Source organism: Rhinoderma darwinii, chromosome 5 (assembly GCF_050947455.1).
Source record: "Rhinoderma darwinii isolate aRhiDar2 chromosome 5, aRhiDar2.hap1, whole genome shotgun sequence".
NCBI classification, from domain to species: domain Eukaryota; kingdom Metazoa; phylum Chordata; class Amphibia; order Anura; family Rhinodermatidae; genus Rhinoderma; species Rhinoderma darwinii.
The window spans coordinates 208,444,528-208,466,761 of record NC_134691.1 but is presented as its reverse complement, the minus strand read 5'-3'; the positions used below and the strand labels follow the sequence as shown (position 1 = coordinate 208,466,761).

At 42.5% G+C, this 22,234-nt stretch overlaps 1 protein-coding gene across 4 annotated transcripts in view; it reads left to right on the top strand.

The window, feature by feature from the left end:
* Positions 1-22,234, top strand: part of CTNND2 (catenin delta 2) — a 794,124-nt gene that overhangs the window by 410,366 nt on the left and 361,524 nt on the right. For all 4 annotated transcript variants that reach the window (XM_075826901.1, XM_075826902.1, XM_075826899.1 and 1 more), the window contains exon 11: positions 11,377-11,590. In XM_075826901.1, coding sequence (XP_075683016.1) covers positions 11,377-11,590 — 214 coding nt within the window. The remainder of the gene's footprint in view (positions 1-11,376; positions 11,591-22,234) is intronic.

Here is a 22,234-nt window from a genome sequence, read left to right as displayed (position 1 = left end):
CCGGGAAGGTACAGAAAAATTGCCACACGGCAGAGTACCGTAAAGAGGTAGTACCACGTCCACCACCACCCGAGCTTGCCCCTTGTCTGGCAGGCTTTTTTCGGGAGCCTACACAAGCATCAGTGTCGCCGTCACCGGCTCCTGAGCTGACCCTACCGCTGCAACGTTTTGCAGATTGACTTCTGCCCCTACCTCGGCTTGGCTGTTTATCACGGCCAGTGCCGCCACTACTACCCTCCTCCTCTGACGCCGTCATCACCTCGTCACCTGGTTCCCACGTCCTGTCTAAAACAACATCATCATCATAGCCTTCCTCATCATCCCCGCCACTTCTGTCACTGTGTTGTGAATGTGATGTGACATCATGGCGGGCATGCCCCCCCTCATTACTGCGTCTGCCACCACGGCTACCACCACCAACACCCCCACTACCACAGCTATGCGTCTCGGACACCGCTTCCACCTCCACTTCCGCCGCAACACACTCCGTTGGCTGACTCGCGGAAAACAAATCATCATCATCATCACTATGTTGTTCAGTATCTTCCTTCGCACCCGAGGAGATGTCTCTTAGGACTCTCAGGAAAGATGGCTTCCCGCTAGGAAGGGGGAGCGAAGACATAGATGATGGAATGGAAACGCTAGAAATACCTATATTACTACTGTCACTGTGCCAAGGAACTGTAGAGGATCTGGAATCCAACGAAACCTGGCTTGAAGCCAGATCGTCAGAGTCTTCCTGCTGAGATGACCGCGAGCCAGCCAACCAGTCCACAATGGCCGTATTGTCTAAAGTAACCCGCCCACCGGAGGAGATGGACAAGTCTGGCTTGGTGATACTACTACCAGCAGGAACATGGCGGCTGCTACTAGTGGAACTGGGCACATGTCTTGTGCCACAAATGCTGGTACTGGGTCTGGCACCAACAGATCCAACATTTGGACTGGAAGAGGAGACGACATGGGTGTTTTTTCCTCTACCCCGTCCTTTCACAACCTTTTTTTTCCCAGACATTTCAGAGCCCCTTCTAAAAGCGTATTCACACACTGACACTGGCTTGGCAAATGGCAATGAATGAGAATTTCTATCAGCCACGCCGCAGTGCACTCAGGGAATGCTGGGCCTTGTAGTACTACTACTACCACTACTACAAAGGCTGCCTGTATTGCAAGTTGTATTGTTATTTGTTTGTTATGTTAACGGCCGGGGATGAGCCCCTTCTAAAAGCGTATTCACACACTGACACTGGCTTGGCAAATGGCAATGAATGAGAATTTCTATCAGCCACGCCGCGGTGCACTCAGGGAATGCTGGGCGTTGTAGTACTACGTCTACTACAAAGGCTGCCTGTATTGCAAGTTGTATTGTTATTTGTTTGTTATGTTAACGGGCCGGGGATGAGCCCCTTCTAAAAGCGTATTCACACACTGACACTGGCTTGGCAAATGGCAATGAATGAAAATTTCTATCAGCCACGCCGCGGTGCACTCAGGGAATGCTGGGCGTTGTAGTACTATGTCTACTACAAAGGCTGCCTGTATTGCAAGTTGGATTGTTATTTGTTTGTTATGTTAATGGCCGGGGATGAGCCCCTTCTAAAAGCGTATTCACACACTGACACTGGCTTGGCAAATGGCAATGAATGAGAATTTCTATCAGCCACGCCGCAGTGCACTCAGGGAATGCTGGGCCTTGTAGTACTACTAGGCTGCCTGTATTGCAAGTTGGATTGTTTGTTATGTTAACGGCCGGGGATGAGCCCCTTCTAAAAGCGTATTCACACACTGACACTGGCTTGGCAAATGGCAATGAATGAGAATTTCTATCAGCCACGCCGCGGTGCACTCAGGGAATGCTGGGCGTTGTAGTACTACGTCTACTACAAAGGCTGCCTGTATTGCAAGTTTGATTGTTATTTGTTTGTTATGTTAACGCCCGGGGATGAGCCCCTTCTAAAAGCGTATTCACACACTGACACTGGCTTGGCAAATGGCAATGAATGAGAATTTCTATCAGCCACGCCGCAGTGCACTCAGGGAATGCTGGGCCTTGTAGTACTACTACTACCACTACTACAAAGGCTGCCTGTATTGCAAGTTGTATTGTTATTTGTTTGTTATGTTAACGGCCGGGGATGAGCCCCTTCTAAAAGCGTATTCACACACTGACACTGGCTTGCCAAATGGCAATGAATGAGAATTTCTATTAGCCACTGTGCACTGACTCAGGGAATGCTGGGCGTTGTAGTACTACAAAGCCTGCCTGTATTGCAAGTTGGATGCAACGGGGATGAGCCCCTTATAAAAGCGTATTCACACACTGGCCGAGTAGTGAGTAGTAGATGAGCCCCTTCGATTGCTGGATTCCTGCCTTTTAGATTCCTAAAGCTTTCCCTTACTGCACAGAGATGCTATCCCTACAGCTCCTGTCTGTAAAATGGCCGCTGAGCTCCGTGCATAGACTTTTATTGCAGGCTTGAGCCCGCCCCTATGCTGCCTCCCGATTGGCTGGGAGAGCCGTTTGCAAGGCATTATGGGGTAGCCTGATGTCAGGTGATCTTGTGAAATCCTCCATTTTAGATGTAACATGTGGCAGGTGCCAAAATGTAGCCGGGTTCGGTCAAAACGGGTTCGGCCGAACCCGGTGAAGTTCGGATTCGCTGCGAACCGAACTTTTCCGGAAGTTCGGACCGAAACCGGGTTCGGTTGTCCCGGTTCGCTCATCTCTAATAATGACCTAATCCTGAATAGATTCAGGGACTTTTACGATCAGCTTTAATCGACCCATTATACCAACTCCTCGGCAGAACTTCAATCATACTTAAATGAGATATCCTTTCCCCAGCTATCGGAGATTGATAATCAGCTTTTAGACTCAGATATCACTTTGGTGGAGATAGACCAAGCTATTTCAGACATGGCTAATGGCAAATCTCCTGGCCAGGGTGGCCTCCCAATAGAGGTCTATTCTAGATACTCTGACAAAGTAGGGCCACTTCTCCTAAATATGTTTAAGGAAGCTCAGGACTCGACAAGACTTCCAGACTCTTTATGAGGCTACTATCGTGGTGCTCTTAAAGCCTGATAAAAATCCCCTAGAAAGCGGCTCATACAGACCCATCTCATTATTAAACGTAGATTATAATATACTAACCAAAATATTAGCTAATCGTCTTAACTCAGCTATCCTCAGCATCATTTACCCTGACCAATCCGGCTTTATGCCAGGAAATGGTACCACAGACAACATCCGCAGAGTACAAATCATCTCTCATTTGGGTAAAGCCGATAATAAAAAAAAGTGGGCCTTGGCTTCCCTTGATGCAGCCAAAGCTTTTTATTCAGTTGAATGGCCATATTTGTTTGCAGTACTACAGAAATTTGGTTTTGGTCCTCAATTAATTAAGTGGCCAACCTGTTAATCAATGGTTAATGCTCTACTTTTTTGGATTTGGGACAAGGTACCCGTCAGGGATGTCCCCTATCGGCGTTACTGTTTGCATTGGTGATGGAACCTTTGGCACTCCGATTGAGACAGGTCACTGTATTTCGTGGTGTTTCTTTAGGAGAGAGGGAAGATCGTGTTTGGTTATATGCAGATGACCTTATTTTATTCATGGCACACCCACATATTTCCCTGCATAGGGCTATTCACCTTATGGATGAATTTTTCTCCATTCCCAGGCCTCCATATAAACTGGAGCAAATCGGCTTTGATGCAGTTATTGGCTTCAGATTGGCCCTCCGTATATAATCTGCCGGTGGTAGAGGTTTTTAAATACCTAGGCATCTATATTCTGTCCTCATACACGTTAGCACGGTGTGTAATCTGACATGTAGCTAAACCCCCTGTCTTCTTAAGAAAAAGTCTGTGAAACTGTGAAATCTTTCTCTTTATTGCTGGTAGACAGGAAAGGGTGAAACTATAGGATGAAATAACAGTAGTATTCAGAATATATCAACTGTACAGTGCATAGGATACAGATAATCTGCTCACACACACAATATAACATGAGGTAATACTGCAAGCTGACAATGTGATATCTGATACAGCAAAACATACAGTGAACCACAAGATATAACATATAGATATTGATCTTACCGACTATGCTTAGAACAGGCTGTTGGCACTGAACTTGAGGTAGAACTGGCATGATGAGGAAAATGGCTGCTACTCATACACAAACAGGAACAGGAAATAACCCACAATGCCTCAGGAGCTTTCCCATAATATATAGAGAACTACAATCTAGGAATACACAAAACCACCAGTAGATGGTGCTATAACCATACAATACAATATAGATGGGGTACAAGAATAGGCAATTGCAATATCTGTACTGGTAATCATACACAAAAAAGAGGTATTATTACGTAAATAACTGGACTAGCTGGCGAGGACAGAACAATCTATATTACTAAACATGCTAATAAATCTCACGCAAAAAATATTTACCCTCTGCTAGACTACACGGAATGCAAATGTAGAGTATGGGGATCCTTGCCTTTATCTGTACCCGGACGTATCAATTTAGTTAGAATCATACTTCTCCCGAAGGGGTTGTACCTTCTTGAACATGCTGTGGGTCCCATTCCTAAATCCTTTTTTTCCAAACTACAATTCTTATTAACTTAATTTATATGGGGGAAATCCGGACATAAATTAATTGTGAGTATCTTACAAAGGCCAAAAACACTGGGGGGTATGTCCCTTCCGGCCTTTTATTTATATTTTTTAGCTGGTCAGCTCCGTTTTCTCCATGGATGGACGTTGCCTATCACTCCGGCTAGTGCGGAATATTACCTAGCACATTATTTAAAGATGAGCACATTGTGGCCGGTATTGGAGAGACCAAGCCTTTTTCCTCGTCGTTTGCTGTTGCTTCAGAGGTTGGCCATTCAGGTTTTGAAAGCTATTAAGGAATTACCTCATTATAATGACCTTCATTCTACGATACCTCTATGGGGAAATCCTATGTTCCCTCATCTCTCCCGTGTTGAAGGGGATATGATTTGGACTTCATATGGTGTTAAGACTCTGGGGGACCTGTACAGCGAAGGGAATCTTAGATCCTTCACACAAATACAAGAGGTATTTCATGTACCACGTACTTCATTTTATAGATATTTGCAACTGAGACATGCTATAGGCAGTCAGTTCGCAATTGCATCGTGCCCCATGTTTGATTACCCCTTAATTGGAATTTTTATATCACAAGGTCCCAGGGGCATTATTTCAGCCTTATACACATATCTTTTGGGAAATAGATTGAAATCCACTCAGTTAGCCTCCGAGACCAAGTGGAAAATACTTGTTCCTGGTATGTCTTTGGAGGATTGGGAGGAGGCACTGATATCCCCACTCTATGTCTCTATTGCGGTTAACAATCGCATGACTCAATTATACTTTCTGCACTTATGTTACTTATCTCCACTTCGACTCCATAAAATGGGGAGCATCCCACACACTAGATGTCACAGATGCTCTAAAACACAAGCTGACTTCTAGCATATGGCTTGGGAATGTCCATATGTTAACTAATTTTGGAAAGAGATAACTACGCAATTGACATCTATACTGGGAGGTGTGCCTCCTGGGGTCTTAGATGAATCGTTATGGCCACATCATACTAGAATTTTTCTTAGAGAGTTTTTGCTTTTTGCTCATAAAGCCATTGCACTCGGATGGGTGATAAAATCCCAACCTTGGGTCAATGGAAGAGACTGATGAACACAACAATCCCCTATGAAAGACTGGTGTATTCTCATAGAGGCTGCCCCCAAAAATTCCATAAGATATGGGGAGGGTGGATGGCGTCCCCTTTGGCTCTCTCTTCCCAGAGATCACTGAGAGCAGGCCTCTCCACTGATCTTTTGAGGTTCTAGAAGAGACTAATAACACAATGTTTGGAGGGTCCCATCGCTGTGCAACTTTATAATGGAGAAATCTGGAGGTTTAACATTTCATGTTCGTCAATCTATTAAACATTCAATTTACGATGACATATTGTTGTGTGCAAATATCACATGTTCGTTGTTAAGTTTTGCTAAGTTTAACTTGGTTTAACACTGTTCATCAATGACCGGGGGCCGAAAGGCGCATCGGGTTTGGTGTCTCCACGGTGCAGGAGCAGTAATATGGGTAGGTTTACTTTATCCACATCTTTACCTTGACAGGTCAGATTACTCTTTCATTGCAAACAGCATATTTACCATTGAGTTTTTTCTTGCTACTTAGATAACCTGTTATGCTTTTACAACATTCTCATGTTTTGACCCTGGTCTCTTTTGAATACATGCATGGGGATATTGCCCATAACAATTTTGCATTTATTTTGATATATATTTTGATATACATATATTTTTTGTGGCTATATCTTTTGTGGCTATATACTATATTTGTCGATATCCATGTGATTCTTGCCCTGATAGACACCTTGGTATTGCACTGTATGATTCAGTTTTAATCTGTTTGTTTAAATATATGTAACAATAAAGTATATTTTGTATTTTTCTAAAAATATTCTGTGTTAATTGACCTTATTTGTAGGATATATATATATATATATAATCAATAGGTCAATGCACCAAGTCTTTACTTGGTTATACTTCTATTTCCTTTTCCTCGTATTCTATTATGAAACACGATTAACATTATAGGCGAAGGATATATTCTTTTCTGGATGTACAAATAGGTTGTAGTAGCTGCTCCACAGTATGTGGAATTGCCCAAGGTTGAGGTGGTATTGGGAAGAAGTATCTATAGATAAATGATTACAATGTTTCCTTGTCGTAAATGTTTATAAAACAAAATAAAAAATGATCTCATTAAAAAAGACATAAATGTGGTATCCACATAACTATAACAACTATACAATAATGCTCTTTTTTATGATTTGTAGTGAACATTGTAAAAATAATTATTGTTTTTTTTAGCTTCTTACTCATTTTAAATGTTAATATAAATTAAATGCTACAAAAGTTGTACATTGAATATTGCCTAAAGAATCTACAATTTATCAAGAAAAACAAAAGGCCTAAAAAAAACCCTAAGGATGATGTTGAAAATAATGTTAATCTTTGACTTCTGAAATACAGAGAGGAAAAAAAAGAAAAAGTCCTTCAGGTACCTAACTCTTTAATGAAGGGCCAATTTCCCATGGGGAACATTTATGACATATCCTGTGGATAAATGTCAGATAGATGTGGGTCCCACCTCTGGGACCCGCACCTATCTCTAGAACGGGGTCCCCTAAACCCCATTCTAGCTTTTTATGCTGCCTACCGGCCTCTTACTGAATACATGGTTGGGAGTTACGAAAACAGCGTGACTTGCTGAGCTACGCTGTTTACTTAACTTTTATAGAATTGAATAGTAGTTTCGGAAACAGCGTAGCTCGCATGCTATGTTGCTTCCGTAACTGCTATTCACTACTATGGGAGTTATGGAAACAGCGTAGGCAGCGTGAGCACAAAAAGCTAGAACGGGGTTTAGGGGACCCCGTTCTAGAGATAGGTGCGGGTCCCAGAGATGGGACCCGCATCATCTTATATTTATGACATATCCTGTGGATATCCAAAAGATAAAGTATTCGAAGCAGCACAAATCCTGATATCAGGAGCGGTGTCACGCTGTAAAATCAGACAAACCCAGTCTGAGATAATGTAATCCTCAGCAAAAGCATGGTTGAACAGCCTGAGGCTTGAGAAAGACCCTCCACTTGTCACGGTTCGAAACGTTGCCATTTTCTACTGGATGTTTGACCAATAAAAGAATATATTGATTGAAATTTGGGAGACGTGTGCTGCTGATCAACCATGTATTTGCTGAGAATTACATTATATCCTGTGGATATGTCATAAATGTTGCTATATCCCTATAATGACCAAGCAATTTTTTTTTGTTTTTTCATGGTTGGATTTAAAGAGCCATAACTTTTTTATTTTTCCATCTACACTACCGTTCAAAAGTTTGGGGTCACCCAGACAATTTTGTGTTTCCCATGAAAACTCACACTTATATTTATCAAATGAGTTGCAAAATGACTAGAAAATATAGTCAAGACATTGACAAGGATAGAAATAATGATTTTTATTTGAAATAATAATTTTCTCCTTCAAACTTTGCTTTCGTCAAAGAATGCTCCATTTGCAGCAATTACAGCATTGCAGACCTTTGGCATTCTAGCTGTTAATTTGCTGAGGGAATCGGGATAAATTTCACCCCACGCTTCCAGAAGCCCCTTCCACAAGTTGGATTGGCTTGATGGGTAATTCTTGCGTACCATACGGTCAAGCTGCTCCCACAACAGCTCTATGGGGTTGAGATCTGGTGACTGCGCTGGCCACTCCATTACAGATAGAATACCAGCTGCCTGCTTCTTCCCTAAATAGTTCTTGCATAATTTGGAGGTGTGCTTTGGGTCCTTGTCCTGTTGTAGGATGAAATTGGCTCCAATCAAGCGCTGTCCACAGGGTATGGCATGGTGTTGCAAAATGGAGTGATAGCCTTCCTTATTCAAAATCCCTTTTACCTTGTACAAATCTCCCACTTTACCAGCACCAAAGCAACCCCAGACCATCACATTACCTCCACCATGCTTGACAGATGCTGGCAGGCACTCTTCCAGCATCTTTTCAGTTGTTCTGCGTCTCACAAATGTTCTTCTGTGTGATCCAAACACCTCAAAACTTCGATTAGTCTATCCATAACACTTTTTTCCAATCTTCCTCTGTCCAATGTCTGTGTGCTTTTGCCCATATTAATCTTTTCCTTTTATTAGCCAGTCTCAGATATGGCTTTTTCTTTGCCACTCTGCCCTGAAGTCCAGCATCCCGGAGTCGCCTCTTCACTGTAGACGTTGACACTGGCGTTTTGCGGGTACTATTTAATGAAGCTGCCAGTTGAGGACCTGTGAGGCGTCTATTTCTCAAACTAGAGACTCTAATGTACTTGTCTTGTTGCTCAATTGTGCAGCGGGGGCACCCACTTCTCTTTCTACTCTGGTTAGAGCCTGTTTGTGCTGTCCTCTGAAGGGAGTAGTACACACCGTTGTAGGAAATCTTCAGTTTCTTGGCAATTTCTCACATGAAATAGCCTTCATTTCTAAGAACAAGAATAGACTGTCGAGTTTTACATGAAAGCTCTCTTTTTCTAGCCATTTTGAGAGTTTAATCGAACCCACAAATGTAATGCTCCAGATTCTCAACTAGCTCAAAGGAAGGTCAGTTTTATAGCTCCTCTAAACAGCAAAACTGTTACATAATTGCACAAGGGTTTTCAAGTGTTTTCTAATCATCCATTAGCCTTCTAACACAGTTAGCAAACACAATGTACAATTAGAACACTGGAGTGATGGTTGCTGGAAATGGGCCTCTATACACCTATGTAGATATTGCATTAAAAACCAGACGTTTGCAGCTAGAATAGTCATTTAGCACATTAACAATGTATAGAGTGTATTTCTGATTAATTTAATGTTATCTTCATTGAAAAAAACTGTGCTTTTCTTGCAAAAATAAGGACATTTCTAAGTGACCCTAAACTTTTGAACGGTAGTGTACATGGCTGTATGAGGGCATGTTTATTTGCAGGATGAGTTGGTACCATTTTGAGGTACTTGTACTTTATTGATGAACTTTAATTAACATTTTTTTTTGGGATGAATGAAAAGTAAACAGCAATTCTGCCTTTTTATTTTTTGTGTTTTAAATTTATTCCATTCACCGTGCGGAATAAATAACATGTTACCTTTAGTCTGTGCGTCAATACAATTATGGCAATACCAAATATGGATATTTTCTTTTTTTTATGTTTTTGCGCAATAAAAAGACTTTACTTTTGCACAATAAAAAGACATTTAAAAGAAAATAATTTGTTTTTGCATCATTGCATTCCAAGGGCTATAACTTTTTTATTTTTCCATCGATGTATTCACGTAAGGGCTTGTTTTTTGCGGGACAAAATATAGTTTTCATTGGTACCATTTTGGGGTACATGGGACTGTTTGATTAACTTTTATTACATGTTATACAGAGAAGAGATGGAAAAAAAGCAATGCCACCGTTGTACTTTGCATTTTTTTTGTGCACCTTGCGTTTTAAATAACATGTTAACCTTAAGATTCCGTTTGTTACGATCGCGGCAATACCATATATGTGTGCTTTTCTTTTTTCTACGCTTTATATGTAAAAATGGTTTCATTTTTTTTTTTACTTTGCACTGTTTTTTAATTCTTTTTATTTCAGATTATTTTATTTTTTTTGTCCCACTAGGGGACTTGAAGCGACAATCTTTTGATCGCTTCTATAATTCTTTGGTATACTTAGGCAATAATGCTTTGGTGTACTATCAGTGTAAAACTGACAGGCATTCTATTAGACCATGCCTCAGGCATGGCCTATTAGGCATATCGCCAGGGCAGGCCTGGGGGGCCTATACTAGGCCACTAGCTGTTATAGCAACCCATCGGCGGCGCTCGATCACAATCGCTGGCCACCAATAGGTGACAGAGGCAGCCCCTCCCTCTGTTAACACTTAGACACATCGGTTGTTATTGACCGCAGCATCTAAGTGGTTAAATGGCTGCAATCTGAGTAAACTGCGATTACAGCCATTAGAGCTTATTCCGAGACGCCGTGAAAAGGTGTATGTATTCGAATAAGGCCCTTAGTGACCACTGTGAAATTGCGTGTTTTCGTTCACTAAGGGCTTAAAGAGGTTATGTCACATTAAAATATTACTTTTCTATGTGTTAAACATAAGGGTATGTTCACACGAGGGCGTCCGTTACGGCTGAAATTACGGGGATATTTCAGCCTGAAAACATCCCCGTAATTTCAGCCGTACCGGCATGTGCAGGCGCTTGAACGCCGCGTCAATTACGGCCGTAATTAGCGCTGCTATTCATTGGAGTCAATGAATAACGGCTCCAATTACGGCCAAAGAAGTGACAGGTCACTTCTTTGACGCGGGCGTCTATTTACGCGCCGTCATTTGACAGCGGCGCGTAAATATACGCCTCGTGTGAACAGACAAACGTCTGCCCATTGCTTTCAATGGGCAGATGTTTGTCAGCGCTATTGAGGCGCTATTTTCAGACGTAATTCGGGGCAAAAACGCCCGAATTACGTCCGTAAATAGGCCGTGTGAACATACCCTTACAATTTCTTTTGCCGAAAACTGGCCTGGTCCTAAAAATATGTTAAATTACTTTCTTCTCAATCCTCCAACTATTCCATCAGTTTCAGCACCTACATGATAGTCTGTATACTGTAGGCAAACTCATGACATATTTGTGTGAATATAACAAACCTCCCTCACGTCTGCTTTACTTCTCATTTGAAAATTAATTCTTCTGTTAATATACATTACAGATACGAAGACAAGGTGGAATTCAATTATTAGTAGATCTCCTGGATCATCGGATGACAGATGTTCATCGAAGTGCCTGTGGAGCACTGAGGAACTTGGTTTATGGAAAAGCAAATGATGATAACAAAATTGCGCTGAAAAATTGTGGTGGTATTCCAGCGTTAGTACGACTACTTCGGAAGACCACTGATTTAGAAATCAGAGAACTAGTAACAGGTATGATAGATAATTTAAATACTTTTGATTTGCTAAAATACAGTTAAATGCTTTATCCGGTTGTTAACATTTTGTACAAAAGGCTGCAGACGTTCTAGAATAAAAATAATTAGTACTCACATATCCTTTTCCATGGCAATCCAGCCTTGACGCTCCAGTGGTCCTACTGGTGCTTATTTACATGCAGCATATGACCACTGCAGCCAATCAGAGGCTCAGTAGTGACTTGTCGTGTTCCTGGCATCATGGCACCCATTGCTGAGCGTTCATGCCAGGAATACATCACTGAGGTCTCTGATTAGCTGCAGCAGTCACATGCTTCCCGCATGTTAACAAATACTGGGAGGACCGCCAGAGCATTAGCCCTTCATTTCTAAGGGAAATAATAGGTGAGTACTCGGGTAACAACTCGGGTAACTCCTTTAACAAGTGTGTTAACATGGGTGTTTCTCGATCAGTTTCATTGTAAGTGTTGTTTATATATTATATAAAAAAAAGGGTTTCCATTTATATAAAAAATTGTTTTTTCATTCCCTATTTCTTAAAAAGAAGTGGCGTTGCAGTTTAGGTCCCCAGAGTAGTCTCCAAAAGAAAAGGTTGACTGCTATCAGTTGGTATTTATGATGTATAGTACTAGAATCTATAAATATAAGCATGGCTGTACAAATCCGAGGTCAGGGCTGGAAGAGTTCAAGCAAAATACATTAAAACAGATACATGGCAGACAGGGAACGCAAGGCAGAATCAGAAAACAGTCTGGGTCAAATCCAAAATAACTAACAAACACCTTCACAAATCAAAAGGAATCAAAAACCCTTGTGGCTCCTGCAAAGTCTGCCAGTTCTGAGCTGCTTTAAATAATAAGTAAAACGAATGAAAATAAAAATGTAACATATACAAGTACCAGTACTTTCAGGGATTAAGATGGAATAGGTTATGGCAGGGGTCTCAAACTCGGCCGGGTAAGTGGGCCGCATATAGAAAAAATGGGAAGTTGACGGGCCGCATTACTTTCAAATTTGATACAATACAAAATTATTGTTAATCAATTAGTTATTTGAACTACTATAACACTATATTACTATAATAATAATAATAATAATAATACATTACTATAATAATAGCGCTAGGTTTAAAATTTGAGATATTTCTCCACGTGCTTATTTCAACAATCCAGCTTTCCAGTTTAAGTGTCGCTAAATGCAGTCCGGCGGCTCAGTTAGCACACATGTCAAGATTGGGCAGCCCCTTTTTAGATAGTGCCGCAGTGCCCTCTGTGGATGCTGCCGCAGTGCCCTCTGTGGATGCTGCCGCAGTGCCCTCTGTGGATAATGCAAAACACCCCTAGATAAGGCCACAGTGCCCTCTGTAGATAAGGCCACAGTACCCTCTGTAGATAAGGCCACAGTGCCCTCTGTAGATAATGCAACACACCCCTAGATAATGCCAGTGTCCTCTTTAGATACTGCCACACACCCACTTGTAGATAATGCCACAGTGCCCTCTGTAGAGGCTTCCAAAGTGCCCTCTGTAGAGGCTGCCACAGTGCCCTCTGTAGAGGCTGCCACAGTGCCCTCTGTAGAGGCTGCCCCAGTGCCCTCTGTAGAGGCTGCCCCAGTGCCTTCTGTAGAGGCTGCCCCAGTGCCCTCTGTAGAGGCTGCCCCAGTGATGTCAGGGGCTTGCCCAGAGCTGGAGTCCCGGAGCAGAGCCACTTCTGGCACTCTGCCTGGGATTCCAGCTCTGCTCCTGACATCACTGTCCATATATGGACAGAGATGTCAGGGGCAACCCCAGAGCTGGAGTCCGAGGCAGAGCGCTAGTAGGCTCTTCCTGGGACTCCAGCTGTGCTCCTGACATCACTGGGACTCCTGCTCTGGGGAAGCCCCTGACATCATTGTCGATGTTTGGACAGCGATGTCAGAGGCTTCCCCAGAGTCACGGAGCAGAGCCGATATTAGCGCTCTGCCCGGGACTCCGCTCTGGGGAAGACCCTGACACACTGTCCATATATGGGCAGATATGTCAGAGAATTCCGCAGCGTCCCGGAGCAGAGCCTATACTAGCGCTCTGCCCGGGACTCCACTATGGGGAAAACCCTGACACACTGTCCACATATGGGCAGCGATGTCAGGGAATTCCACAGAGTCCCGGAGCAGAGCCTGTACTAGCGCTCTGCCCGGGACTCCGGCTCTGGGGAAGCCCCAGACATCGCTGTTCATATGTGGACAGCGATGTCAGGGAATTCCACAGAGTCCCGGAGCAGAGCCGACACCAGCGCTCTGCTCGGGACTCCGGCTCTGGGGAAGCGCCAGACATCGCTGTTCATATGTGGACAGCGATGTCAGGGAATTCCACAGAGTCCAGGAGCAGAGCCGACACCAGTGCTCTTCTCCGCTCTGGGCAAGACCCTGACACACTGTCCATATATGGGCAGCGATGTCAGGGAATTCCACAGAGTCCCGGAGCAGAGCCAACACCAGCGCTCTGCTCGGGACTCCGGCTCTGGGAAAGCCCCAGACATCGCTGTTCATATGTGGACAGCGATGTCAGGGAATTCCACAGAGTCCAGGAGCAGAGCCGACACCAGCGCTCTGCTCCGCTCTGGGCAAGACCCTGACACACTGTCCATATATGGGCAGCGATGTCAGGGAATTCCACAGAGTCCCGGAGCAGAGCCGACACCAGCGCTCTGCCCGGGACTCCGGCTCTGGGGAAGCCCCAGACATCGCTGTTCATATGTGGACAGCGATGTCAGGGAATTCCAGAGTCTCGGAGCAGAGCCGATACTAGCGGCTCTGTGTCCCGCGGGCCGCAGATGACAGCCCCAGGGGCCGCATGCGGCCCGCAGGCCACGTGCTTGAGACCCCTGGGTTATGGCAACATACTCCAGGACTGAACTGTACTTCCAAGTCTCTTTATTTTCTCAGAAATAATAAGGGCACGGCCAGACGTGGCAGAGTTTTTCCGCTGCAAATGTTGGTGCAGATTTGGGGCAATTACGCAACGAATCTGCACCAACATTTGCATATTTGACAGGTAATTCAGACGTTGCAGAAAACACAGCGGACTTGCCACAGATTTCAGTTTTTGCATTGCAAAGGCTGAAATCCGCAGTGAAATTCCGCTTCTCAGCAACAGACAGTGCATGCTGCGGAGGGAAAATTCCGCACCACAGCCTATGGTCCGCAGAGGAGTTTTCCGCAATGTCTGAACTAACTTGCCTAAAAATGGATAGAAAGAAATTTAAAAAGCGGCCGCTGAAGAATTCCACTGCGGACTGTCCGCAGCGGAATTCCACAGCAATTCCGTCACGTTAGGCCGTACCCTTAGACTGCATAAATTTGAGCCATACCTTGATAAATCTTATCTACATCCAGTAGCCACTTACAAACCAGCTTGTGCAGATTGTTTGTTGGTGTTGATGACAGCAATTTTTTTATTTAGTTTTCTTAGGGCTTATTTACACGAACGTGTAATACGTCCGTGCAACGCGCGGGATTTTCACGCGTGTCGCACGGACCTATGTTAGTCTATGGGGCCGTGCAGACAGTCCGTGATTTTCACGCAGCGTATGTCCACTGAGTGAAAAGCACGACATGTCTTATATTTGTGCGTTGCTCGCGCATCACGCACCCATTGAAGTCAATGGGCGCGTGAAAATCACGCGCACCACACGGAAGCACTTCCGTGGGACGCGCGTGTTTCGCGCAAGAGCAGTAAAAAGTATGTTTGGAAACAGAAAAGCACCAAGTGCTTTTCTGTTTATAAACATCCAAACAGTGTCATAATGATGGCGGCTGCGCGAAAATCACGCAGCTGCACATCCTATGTGATGACACACGGAGCTCTTAAGTGCCTTTTGCGCATGCAAAACGCAGCGTTTTTTGCGTGCGAAAAAACGCACACGCTCGTGTAAATCCCGCCTTCGTTTGTCTGGAAAAGTGTGATACATGTAATTTTATGTCATGATTTTGTTTATTTAAAGGGAATGTATAATGAGTTTAATTTTGGTTTCATTAATTAAATGTAAGGCCCTGTACACATCCCGTTTTTTGGCTTAAATTTGACGTATATGCCCGGACAAGCTCATGACCTGTACCTTAAATTATGGCTGTGACGGATGCCTAAAAGTGTCATCCTTCACCCATTGGATACAGTGGTATCCATTTAATGGATACGTCATCAAAAGGGTTTGTCAATTTGTTAAAGGTTGTCCAGTTTTTATAATTTTTTTTATTTTCCACTAGAGTTGTTTTCTAATATACATGTATTAAAAATTCTGTCCACATATCTTTCTTAACCCCTTACCGCCCCTTGCTGTAATTGCACGTCAAGGTGAGCAGTAACTATGCGCAGCTTGATGTGCAGTTACGTTTGTACCTTGACAGTTAACCGGCGGGACGCTAAACTGCGGTGGCGGTTAACTGCAGCGTGTCTGCCCTGCATTCCCCATTGCCAATCAGCGGCCCATCGCCTCTGATTTTGGCAGTTAACCCCTTACATGCGGCGGTCGATTACGAGTGCCGCATTTAAGGAGCTTAGAGCAGATCGCAGGCCCCCACATGAAATCACGGGGGCTGGTGATGGTTTCCATGACAACCGGAGGCCAGAGAATGGCCTCCAGGCTTCCATAAATGGAAGCCTATGAAGACCAGCCAGAGGCTGGTCCTCATAGGCTTCCTGTCAGAGTGACTGTCACATCACAATGACAGTTAGAATACATTACACTACGTAGCTAGCGATCAGAGCTGCAAGTCCCCTAGTGGGACAAATAAAATAAAAAAGTATAAATAAGTTAATAAAAATGTTTTATAAAAGTTTAAAAATTAAAGTTATAAGTTGCATAAACAAAAAAATGCTTTTTTTCTATAATAAGGCTGGGTTCACACAGAGTTTTATGCAGGCGAAAAATCGGAATTTTGAGGCAGATTTTGCTCTGCCTGCACAACTTTCGCTGCATTTTTTGCCCGAAGCCATTGAGCGCTGCGGACAAAAAAACACTGCGAAATACGCTTTCTCTGCCTCCCATTGATGTCAATGGGAGGTCAGAAGCGTAAACGCCCGAAGATAGGGCATGTCCCTTCCTATTCCCGCGAGACGGTTTTTCCGCTCGTGGGAAAAAAACGTCTTTGCCTCCCATTGATATCAATGGGAGGCTTTTTCGGATGTTTTTTGGCGCGTTTTCTGACGCGGTTTCTGCGTCAAAAAAACTTGTAAGAAAATTTTGTGTGAACTGCCCCAAAGTCTTTTATTACAGGAAAAAAATGAACACTAAAAAATACACTTATTTGGTATCACCGCGTTCGTAACGACCCAAACTATGAAACTATAATGTTATTTTTCCTGCACGGTGAACACCGCAAAAAAAATAAGTAAAAAACCATTGCAGAATCACTATTTTTTGGTCACCACCCCATCCATAATATACAATAAAAAGTTATCAAAAAGTCGCATGTACCCTACAATAATACCAATAAAAACTACAAACCGTCCCGCAAAGTCCTTACACAGCTTTTTTGACTGAAAAATAAAAAAGTTATGGCTCTATGGTGACACAAAAAAACTTATAATTCTATAAACAAAATGATTTTATTGTGCAAACGCTGCAAAACCTATATATATATATATATATATATATATATACAATACCGTTCAAAAGTTTGCGGTCACCCAGACAATTTTGTGTTTTCCATGAAAATTCACACTTAGATTTATCAAATGAGTTGCAAAATGACTAGAAAATATAGTCGAGACATTGACAAGGTTAGAAATAATGATTTTTATTTCAAATAATAATTTTCACCTTCAAATTTTTCTTTCGTCAAAGAATGCTCCATTTGTAACAATTACAGCATTGCAGACCTTTGGCATTCTAGCTGTTAATTTGCTGAGGTAATCGGGAGAAATTTCACCCCATGCTTCCAGAAGCCCCTCCCACAAGTTGGATTGGCTTGATGGGCACTTCTTGCGTACCATACGGTCAAGCTGCTCCCACAACAGCTCTATGGGGTTGAGATCTGATGACTGCGCTGGCCACTCCATTACAGATAGAATACCAGCTGCCTGCTTCTTCCCTAAATAGTTCTTGCATAATTTGGAGGTGTGCTTTGGGTCATTGTCCTGTTGTAGGATGAAATTGGCTCCAATAAAGCGCTGCCCACAGGGTATGGCATGACGTTGCAAAATGGAGTGATAGCCTACCCTATTCAAAATCCCTTTTACCTTGTACAAATCTCCCACTTTACCAGCACCAAAGCAACCCCAGACCATCACATTACCTCCACCATGCTTGACAGATGGCGTCAGGGACTCTTCCAGCATCTTTTCAGTTCTGCGTCTCACAAATGTTCTTCTGTGTGATCCAAACACCTCAAACTTTGATTCGTCTGTCATAACACTTTTTTACAATCTTGCTCTGTCCAATGTCTGTGTGCTTTTGCCCATATTAATCTTTTCCTTTTATTAGCCGGTCTCAGATATAGCTTTTTCTTTGCTACTCTGCCCTGAAGGCCAGCATCCCGGAGTCGCCTCTTCACTGTAGACGTTGACACTGGCGTTTTGCGGGTACTATTTAATGAAGCTGCCAGTTGAGGACCTGTGAGGCGTCTATTTCTCAAACTAGAGACTCTAATGTACTTGTCTTGTTGCTCAGTTGTGCAGCGGGGCCTCCCGCTTCTCTTTCTACTCTGGTTAGAGCCTGTTTGTGCTGTCCTCTGAAGGGAGTAGTACACACCGTTGTAGGAAATCTTCAGTTTCTTGGCAATTTCTCGCATGGAATAGCCTTCATTTCTAAGAACAAGAATAGACTGTCGAGTTTCACATGAAAGCTCTCTTTTTCTAGCCATTTTGAGAGTTTAATCGAAGCCACAAATGTAATGCTCCAGATTCTCAACTAGCTCAAAGGAAGGTCAGTTTTATAGCTCCTCTAAACAACAAAACTGTTTACAGCGGTGCTAACATAATTGCACAAGGGTTTTCAAGTGTTTTCTAATCATCCATTCGCCTTCTAACACAGTTAGCAAACACAATGTACCATTAGAACACTGGAGTGATGGTTGCTGGAAATGGGCCTCTATACACCTATGTAGATATTGCGTTAAAAACCAGACGTTTTCATCTAGAATAGTCAGTTAGCACATTAACAATGTATAGAGTGGATTTCTGATTAATTTAATGTTATCTTCATTGAAAAAAACTGTGCTTTTCTTGCAAAAATAAGGAAATTTCTAAGTGACCCTAAACTTTTGAACAGTAGTGTATATATATATGGTATTGCTGTAATCGTATCGACCCGAAGATTAAAGAGACTCTGTCACCACATTATAAGTGTCCTGTCTCCTACATAAGGAGATGGGCGCTGTAATGTAGGTCACAGTAATGCTTTTTATTTAAAAAAACGATCTTTTTTCACAAAGTTAGGAGTGATTTAAGTTTATGCTAATGAGCTTTCTTGATGCCCAAGTGGGCGTACTTTTACTTTCGACCAAGTGGGCGTTGTACAGAGGAGTGCTTGACGCTGACCAATCGGCATCATGCACTCCTCTCCATTCATTTACACTGCACTAGCGATATAGATATATCACTATGTGCAGCTACATACACAAGCCCTAACATTACTACAGTGTCCTGATAATGAATACACATGAAATCCAGCCTGGACGTCATGTGTACTCAGAATCCTGACACTTCTGACTCTTTTTTGTGAGATTCCAGCAACGGATACGAAATCTTGCGAGATCTCGGAGCTAAACGAGATTTGGTTTCACTTGCCGGAATCTCACAAAAAAAGAGTCAGAAGTGTCAGGATTCTGAGTACACATGACGTCCAGGCTGGATGGTCATGTGTATTCATTATCAGGACACTGTAGTAATGTTAGGGTTTGTGTATGTAGCTGCACATAGTGATATATCTATATCGCTAATGCAGTGTAAATGAATGGAGAGGAGTGCATGATGCTGATTGGTTAGCATCATGCACTCCCCTGTACAACGCCCACTTGGTCGAAAGTAAAAGTACGCCCACTTGGGCATTAAGAAAGCTCATTAGCATAAACTTAAATCGCTCCTAACTTTGTGAAAAAAGATCGTTTTTTAAAATAAAAAGCATTACTGTCACCTACATTACAGCGCCCATCTCCTTATGTAGGAGATAGGACACTTATAATGTGGTGACAGAGTCTCTTTAAGTACAACTGTCATTTATAGCCCACGTTGAACGCCGTAAAAGAAAAGAATAAAAAACTTTGTTAGAATTGATGGTTTTTGGTCGCCTTGCTTGCCAAAAAATTTAATAAAAAGTGATAGAAGAAAACGCATGTACCCCAAAATGGTACCAATGAAAACCACAGATTGTCCCTCAACATATAAGCCCTCACACAGCTCCAGTTATGGCTCTCAGAATATAGCAACAGAAATTGTGCAGAGCGTTCCAAAAGCAGATAACATCTGGCACCATTTATCAGTGCGACACTGGCCCCACATCTGCAGATTATTATGTGTTTACCCCATTATTATACCCTCTTATTATGCCCTGATGTACTCCGCACAACTTACATATACCCCACATTATCAATTGAAATACCAGTAAAACTCCAAACAGAGTAGTTCCAAGCTAAATCTGTTCTCCAAATCCAAATGCCACTCCCTCCCTTCTGAACCCTACAGCGTGCCCAAACAGCAGTTTACGTCCACAGATATGGCATCGCCACACCTCAGAGAACCCAAGTAATATTTTATGAGGTATTTGTCTTCGGTGCCCCAAACTGGGCACAACATATTGTGCACTAAAATGGTATATCACTGGAAAATTAGAATTTTCACTCCGCACCATCTGCTGTTCTTAATAGCATGTCGTGGTGCGGGAGGTGATGTATGGAGCGGGCTCACGCGCTGAGCCCGTGCCATACGCTGCGAGTGTCAGCTGTGTATTACAGCTGACACTCGGGACTAACGGACAGGAACAACGATCTCGCTGTTACAGGAGCCTGTAAAAATTACAATATACTGCAAAACATTAGTATTGGAGTGTATTGTACCAGTGATCTAATGATCACTGGTTCAAGTCCCCTAGGGGGACTAATAAAATGTGTAAAAAAAAAAAAAGTTAATAGAATTATTAGTGGAAAAAAGTTAAATAAATATTTAAAGTCCAAAAGAAAACCTTTTTCCCAATTTTTCGCTAAAGTAATGTAAAAAATACACAAAATTGGTATCACTGCGTCTGTAAAAGTCCGAACTATTACAATATACTGTAAGGCTGGGTTCACACGACCTATTTTCAGACGTAATGGAGGCGTTTTACGCCTCGAATTACGTCTGAAAAAAACAGCTCCAATACGTCGGCAAACATCTGCCCATTACTTTCAATGGGCTTTACTATGTACTGTGCCGACGACCTGTCATTTTACACGTCGCTGTCAAAAGACGGCTCGTAAATTTACACCCTCGTCAAAAGAAGTGCAGGACACTTCTTGGGACGTTTTTGGAGCCGTTTTCTTTTAGGCTCCTGTTAGAAGAATTTTCCATACTTTATCAATAATGATTCAAGTTTTCATTCCAATAAGAGTTTTATTCACACCGGTGTGGAGACGAATGTCTGACTTCATTACATAAGCTCTGACTTATATAGACTTTAACCACAAGCAGATGACATCTTGCACATGACAGTGAATATCTTTCACAAAATACTAGTCTAATGCAGTTTTGCTTCATATAGCATATTTTGACACTTACAACTGAAACTGGGATAAAGTTGAACTTCCCTAAATTGCATCTGACTTTATTGAGAAATATCAACTGTCCCAGACTTGAAAGCAAAGCATATTTAAAACTTTAACAGCTAAAACATTTCCTAAGAAGTTCTGTATAACTGAGAGTATATTTAATTTCATTGCATCAAATAAGTATAAATTTAAAATAAAACTTTCATATCATTCCACCCTGTTGTAAATTTATCAAGAAATGTTCTATCAAATATCCAGGACAGGTTCTCTACTTTTGAATCTCTTGGCACATTGTCTTTGTCATTGAGGCCTCAATTAACCTTTGGATTAATCCTCTTAAGCAGAGTATCGCACCCACAAACAGTCAATATACTGGCAACAACGGCAATGGTCATGAGTACAGATGTTACCAGGCCAGTCCATTTTCCAAACTACCCCTCACTCCATGAGGTGAAGATGTCATTTATTCTGGAGTTTTCCTGCAAGCTCTTGGGACAAGGAATTGAGTCCTTCCAATGCCTTGGTAATACTGCCATCAGGAGCTGTATTATTGGGAATAAAAGTACAACAGAAAATACAAACATTTTGCAAACACCCCCTTTTCCTGCTAGTAACATATCCAGGGCCATTCTATTTCACCATGTCATTAAAGATGTAGGTCCCAACTGATCTGCAATGCCCTTTATTGCATCTCTGGCATAATTAACAAATCTCTGTTGATTGTAATAAATATAATTAATCCAGTCGACATTCTTATTCATCATAGACCACCAGAAAAGTACAGACTCGAAGCCTGATGCAATCTGATTTTGGGCCTTAAACTCATTTGGCACCCCGTAGGGTACTACTACTTTATCTATGTATATTCTATGGTCAAAGGAACCTCCAGGAATAGACCACTTATAGCGATTCAGATAGTCTC